At 47.2% G+C, this 6,604-nt stretch overlaps 1 protein-coding gene across 1 annotated transcript in view; it reads left to right on the top strand.

The window, feature by feature from the left end:
* Positions 1-5,188: 5,188 nt before the first annotated feature.
* The window catches only part of TMEM229B (transmembrane protein 229B), a 32,757-nt gene continuing 31,341 nt past the window's right edge, over positions 5,189-6,604 (top strand). The window contains exon 1 of the mRNA XM_072930102.1: positions 5,189-5,324. Within this exon, the coding sequence (XP_072786203.1) occupies positions 5,315-5,324 (10 nt within the window). The 5' untranslated portion in view covers positions 5,189-5,314. The remainder of the gene's footprint in view (positions 5,325-6,604) is intronic.

Here is a 6,604-nt window from a genome sequence, read left to right as displayed (position 1 = left end):
GCCTTTCCCTAAACCTATGTCTGCATTTTGCTGAACCTGGCAAAACAAGAGAAAACAGGGTTGCTGCTGAACCCTCAGGTTCTGTAATTTCCATGTATATAATATTTGCTTTTCTTCTGCCCTTGAATCTAGAATAGAAACCATGAAGGATTCTTTTTACTTATTGTCATTAAAAATTCAAGCAAACACAGACCAATCTAGACATCAGTCACACCTCTGGTAAATCTTATCTGCTGTTTGTTCTAGAGATCCCAGGTTGCTCTGTTCCAAAGGACCTGTCTGGCATCTTAACCCTCATGAAGGCAAAGGTGGCAGAAGGTGGTGGAGGACACTAGTTGTCTGCTGAGAAATTTTTCTGTCAGTCCAAAGAGATGATCCGTGAACATCTCAGAGGAAACTCACAAGCTTTGACAGGCTCTATGAAATAATGTCTTACTAACATCTTTTCCCATGGATACCTTGAATAGGAACACCCATGAAGAGAGCTTTCCTAAACAGGGAAATGCTTTGCTGCATGGCACTTTGGTCACATCTCTTAGAAGTAAAAATTTCTTATTTGCAGTGTTTCATTTCAGAGCCAAGCTCTTACCAGGTGAAAAGGCATGGCAGGTATCTGTTAGAGAAAAATGCTTTGAAGGAAATGTAAGCTTTACTATTATGATCTACATGTAAAGGAAAGAAAAATATTCTGAGTAAGGAAATTATTTCAGCAGTCACACAGAGAAAGCCTAGAGTTTTCAAAACCAGCTCTGGCTTCCTTGGGGATTGCTGTCTAGCCTTCAACATTTTGAAGCTGACCCCAAGGACTGCACCATAATACAGAGACTGGCAGAGGCACCATTAGAAGAACAAAAGTTTCAGTGGCTTCAATTTTGTGCAGAGATAAGTTAAGAACCTTCATGGACTCAACTTCTGCCTCTATCCCTTTATGAATCAACTACTTTCTCAGGAGTGATGAATATGGGGCTAGTGTCAGAGCCATAGAAAAAAAAAACAAGCAAAAGAAACAGAGGAGCTACCATTCCAGGGAGTCTCCTCCAGCATGGAGGAACCAGGTTTGAAAATTTCCTTCATGTTTCCTTCAAAGACCTCAGCAAATCCATGGCTTGTATTTTTCCTACCTGCACCATAAGGAAAAAGAGACAAAGAAAGAAATCTCTGTGGTATTGCATGAAGACCTATGCAAGCTGATCTGAGGCAGTACACGACTTGTAGTATCCTTCAAAATCCATTTCCTATTTCAGGTATTTGAATAACATTTGTCACCACAGTGGCTGGGGCCCCTTCAGGCAAAAAAAAATATAGTTCCTTCTTTAATATCCTTGCAAGCCTAAAGCCTTTACTCTTTGTTCCTAAGTTTCCTGTCAGAGAAGCCCATGTTTTGGATGTACATCCATGGGGGGCGGGGTATTAAATAAACACAGAGCATCTACTTTTTATTCTATACACATAGGGAGATGAAATTCCCGATTTCCAATTGTGGGACCTCCTCAGGAAAACAGGACAGAAAAAGCCAAACTTCCCCAGGGAGGGAAAAACGCTGACTGCATCTTGACAGGTTTTAAACAATTGTGATGAAGTTTTTCATGACAGATGTTTCCTTCAAAGTACTGGCTGGGCTGTGTAGAGAATGGGGAGTGTTATAAGGTGAGATTCTCATTTCATTTGCTGCAGAACCCGTTAGCATGTTTAAAATGAATCAAGAAATTAGGCCAAGCATGACTTAATAAACCCGGCCTTAAACCCTGCTCTGGAAATATGGATCCCATTCTTCAGTAGCTCCTAAGCAATATCAGACAAGCCACTTCGACTAAACCAGTAAGACTAATTTCCAGGTGGTTCTTTTTCAAGACCAGGACTGGATATACAAAAGGGATGAGCATCCACTGGATTAAACTGTAATTTAAATATAAGGAGACACATAAAACCAAATTCTCTGGGGAAAGAGAGATGCTATGAATCTCAAATTTAGGATTCTTTTAAACTGAAACATGTCTGAACTTCAAAGCCCAGTCTGCAGAGCAAGATCTTACCTCAGTGGGAATGACTACAGTGGCAGCAATACTTGTGATGTACTCAGATACCAGTGTAATGACCACATTAAAATGTTCCTGAAGACATAAATAAGTTTTTTTGTCTTCAGTGTAACAACGTGCCACAAATAAAACACACAACATTTAAGTGAGGATTAAGTTCTGCCTGTCACAGAGTGAGGAAAACAAATGATTGAGGAACCAGCTTGCATATTGCTGCACTGCTCTCCTTATCATGTCCAGATACAGGAGTATTGCAGCCAACAAATATGATTATGCCACTTTCCAAGATGTTTCCATACAGTCACATGTTATGCTAGACCCAAATAAATAAACCCTTCCAGAACTAGACACGCTGGTGCAGAAACATCTGAACTGGTTTTGGGCACACAAAGTAGATCAGGTATTATATATGACATATGCTACTTCAGAAAAAGGCAACACACACATGAAGATCAGCAGCATTCCCTGTGCCTGTTTACAAGTGGCTGCAGAGAGACTAGAGAACTGTTATGCCACCACAAACTCTTTTCATCTTCGACCCAGCTTCCTGTGCACCCAGAGCATCCCAGCCTGGATGCTCTGCAGAGAATGGTGCTTGCTCCCAGCACTAGGCCTTGGGGAGTTTAAATTTCCTAGTGAATGCCTGACAAAAGGGCAGTTAGAGAAATTCTTGCCTTTTTCCCCAGTCTTCATCCCACTCCCACTTTTACTCTATTATAATCTCAACTTCATTCTTTTTCTCTCCTCCTTTACTAGCTCAAGTAAAGAAACAAGGCTGAATAGAATAATAACAGCTCTTCTGGAACAGCTAATACAGCTAGGGAGAGCTGAACAAGCTCTCAGGTGTACAGCACCACCATCAGGTGCTCACTCTGACATTTCTCCCTCCTGCCTGTCCCCTCAACACAGTACAGTGTCTTCATTCCCCTCTCCCTGCTTCACTGCCTCCTCCTTCCTTTCTCCTCATTCTGGGAGCCCTCTCCTTCATCCTTACCTCCTCTTTCCTCTCTCTGCATGATGTGACTAGACAGGAAAATACAGATTTATGTATTCCCTACACGTGCTTCTCATTTTTTCCGATCCATCCTTGGCTGTTGATTTCTCCTTCTTGTAGGTGAGTGTCTCTCAGCTCTCTTCTTCCTCTCTCTTTGACCTTTCCTCTGCTTTTTGTAAGGCATTCTCTCCTCTCATGCTGTGAAACATTCATGCTGTCTCATACTGTGAAATGATCTCTCTCATGCTCCCTTGACTATATCTCTAGCATGGTCCTCAGTGCTTTCTAAATGATGCTATTTCACAATAAATACATAAGCACTGCTTCAGGCTGCTGTCTTCTCCAACTGCCTAATTGGATATGGTATTTTAAGGCACTCTTTAGTATATCAAAGATGTCTTAGCTATTTTACCATTTTCCTTCTCAGCTCTGCTGAAATTTATACAAAGCAATTGTAGGGTTTTTTATCCAGCTTGGGGTCACCAGCACAAGCTGCTGCCCTAGCTTGCACAGCTCGGTTGCTGAGGCAGGGCTAGCTGTGCCTTATTCTCCATTTCCCCTTTAAAACGCTCCATCTTTCTGCATCTCCGGCTCTCATAGTGAGATAGTGCAATCAGGTGACTCGGTGACAGGCTGGTTTGCTGCATTGTGGCATCCTCGGAGCAGCTACAGAGGTTTGTACACGCAGCTCCCCGGGCGAGCGCAGGGGGAAGGCCGGGCAGCAGCCCGGGCTCTCCCGGGTTATGCAGAGCTATCTCTGCACAGCCTTTGGTGTGTGCAGCGCTGCTGGCTCCGCAGCTCCAGGGCTGAAGGAGCAGCCTCTCCAGAGAGTACCTGCCTTTAACAGAGCCACTGCTGCCAGGCATCTTGAGAAACGATCATTATAACTGCTTCGGGGCCTCCACAGAGCTGATGTTGCCTCATTATTGGGACTATTTATTACTGAAAGCAAAAATGCTGAGTCATTAAACAGAGGTCATAAAAACATCCTTATTCTGCTAAAAGCATTAGCTCATCATTTCTGGTACTACAGAAGGTAGGAAAGACCAGGAATCCTTGTGCTTGTGAGAAAGAAAATGTGGACTGCATCAGAGGCCTGGGAAGATCAGACAAGAGCCCCAAGTCAGTAACCCATTAGGAAAATCAGGATGCTGGTTAAAGACAGATCTCTAGGCTCAAGATCAATTGCCATTTCTGCATTTGTGTCACTTCAGGTTACCATTTTATCCCAGAATATGTTAATGTCTCTCTCCGGAAATGGACAGAGCTAAAAAGCTTGCTCACTTTTGTCTGAAGAGACCATAAGGCACTTCAGAGGCACTAGCCAGCTCACCTAACCACAGAGAGCTGCTGTTACCGCCACCTACACTATTTCAGACAAAAGCAAGTACGGAGGGGGCATTTGTTTGCTTGCAAGTCCTGGTTGCAAGCAGAACTGCACTCTCCTGATTTCTCATGCCATAGAAAAGCATTTTTTTCCTGTGTTCTTGTGCTGCCGACGAGTTAATGTAGTCAGAGAAAGGATTTTAATTAATTTTTACTACCTATGCTTGAAATTTATTTTCTTACTATTCTTCCTCGAGCAGTTTTCTGAATCTGAAGAGATCATTTTGGGTGGAAAAACTACAATTTTCAGAGATTATGTTTCCCTATTTTAATACTGAAGCTGCAGACAAATACTTCCTTTGATAGCTGTGTTTGATTTCCTGCACTGCAGGGGTGTCCTGTCAGCGTCCAGATCCAACAACAGGCGCATGGGGGTTACATCCCTTTGCTGATGGGGTGTGTGTGTGTGTGTGTTTATTTGTTTTTGTTACGGATTTCTGCGGAGGAGTAAACATGAAGGACTCGTACTGCAGGTTCACTAGCCAAGGCGCACTGTGCCACACCGTGTTCCCGAACGGAGCCAACACTCCAGGCGTTCGGGTAGGGCAGGCTGCTCCCGACGTTCACCTGAGCGCCCGCCGGCCCGCACGGCAGGGTCCGGTTCTCCGAGGGACGCAGGTCCCTCCCTGCCGCGCTCAGGCTCTGTGCCCCGCCGTGGCCCCGGGAGGGCCGGCCGGGCCGGCCGCCCGCCTGCGGGCCGAGAGAAGCGGCTGCAGGCGGCGGGAGGACGCGGGGCCGGCGCCGCGGGGCGGAGGAGGCAGTGCGAGGGAGTGCGGAAAGAGTTAAGAGTGGCGGGCAGGCTGGCTGTCGGGAGCGAGCATGTGCAGATTGAAACCGCATCCATACTACGGGCGAGTGTCACTGGCACACTTCACCTCCCGCCGGCCGCGGGGCACCCATGGACACCGGTGAGGACACGAGCCGCGGCCGGGCGGGGGGGCCGAGCGGCGGCACCGGGAGCTGCCCGCGGCCGCTGCCCTCACGGCCGCCCCGCCGGGGCTGCGCGCGGCCCGCGGCGGCCTCCCCGCAGCCCAGCGGCGCGGGGGATGCGCTGCCCGGGGCGGGGGACGGGGATGGCGCCCGGCGCCGCTGGTTTCGCTTTCTGGCGGCGGGAGGCCCGTGCCGTCCCCGCCGGGCGGGTGCCGGCCGCGGCGAGACAAAGGCGGGCGGCCGAGCGGCAGCTTCCCCGCCCGCGGCGGGCCCCGCGGGCGCACCGGGCACCGTGTGTCGCCCCCTCCCGGGGAGCGGCGCAGCCCCCGCGGGCCGGGCCCCGCCGCCCCCCGCAGCTCCTCGGGGCGGCAGCGCGGTGCGTGTCGAGGGGGTTTTGCTCGGGAGCTCCCGACCCCGGCTGCGAAGTTTTCGGGGCTCAGGGAAAGCAGGGTGAAAGGGTTGTTGAAATCGGAGCTGCTTTTCGCTGAACAGTGCCCTTTTTTTTTTTTTTTTCTTCTCCACGAAAAGAGAGAAATGTCTCGAATCATCTTTTTGTATTGATTTCTATAAAACTTTATTCCAAGCAAGGGGAAATAGCTCTGAATGAGCCCAGCGTTTGCAGACCTGAACTGGGAGGTGGGAACTGGCTCTGGTCCGTTCAGTGACTTTTCTGCAACCTTGTGAATTACTCCTGTGTGTAAAGCCAGAGGTCAGGGATAGAGATACTATAGTCATTTGAAAATGAGAGGTTTTTCTTTTATTTTCTTTTCTTTTCTGTTGTGTTTTTTTTTTTTTTAATTTAAATTAGTCTCAAGATGTTTGCTCTTGTTCCATCTTTGGTATGGAAAAATATTCAGAATAGCTGAATTTTTGCAAAATGGAAAATCTGTTTCCTTCTGTTCCCCATTCACTTATTTACTCTAGGGTTTTGCAAATTGTTTCTAGGACGCTTAGGAGCAGGGATGCTGGGGAGGCTGCTCTGTCCTGTTCATCTTAAGCTGGATCGTTACACTGGGACTTCTTAGAGATCATTTCACCTGGCTGGTCCAAAACTACTGGGGATGTACAAACTTGTTAAGCCTCATAATTACACAGGAGATGCAGAAAAACTCTGTAACATGAAATACCTTGTATTGTTCTCTGGCATTGTTTATTTGGCATGTTTTTCCTGTTTTCTCTTATTTCTGAGAAAAAAAAGCAGTCCCTGCGGGAGCTGTTTTTTTTCACAAGCAGAGTGGTAACATCTCTGTGACTGTCA

The sequence above is a fragment of the Taeniopygia guttata genome, chromosome 5 (genome assembly GCF_048771995.1).
Source record: "Taeniopygia guttata chromosome 5, bTaeGut7.mat, whole genome shotgun sequence".
Classification (NCBI taxonomy): domain Eukaryota; kingdom Metazoa; phylum Chordata; class Aves; order Passeriformes; family Estrildidae; genus Taeniopygia; species Taeniopygia guttata.
Note: the sequence above shows the minus strand (reverse complement) of the source record. Positions and strands in the feature narration are given on the sequence as shown.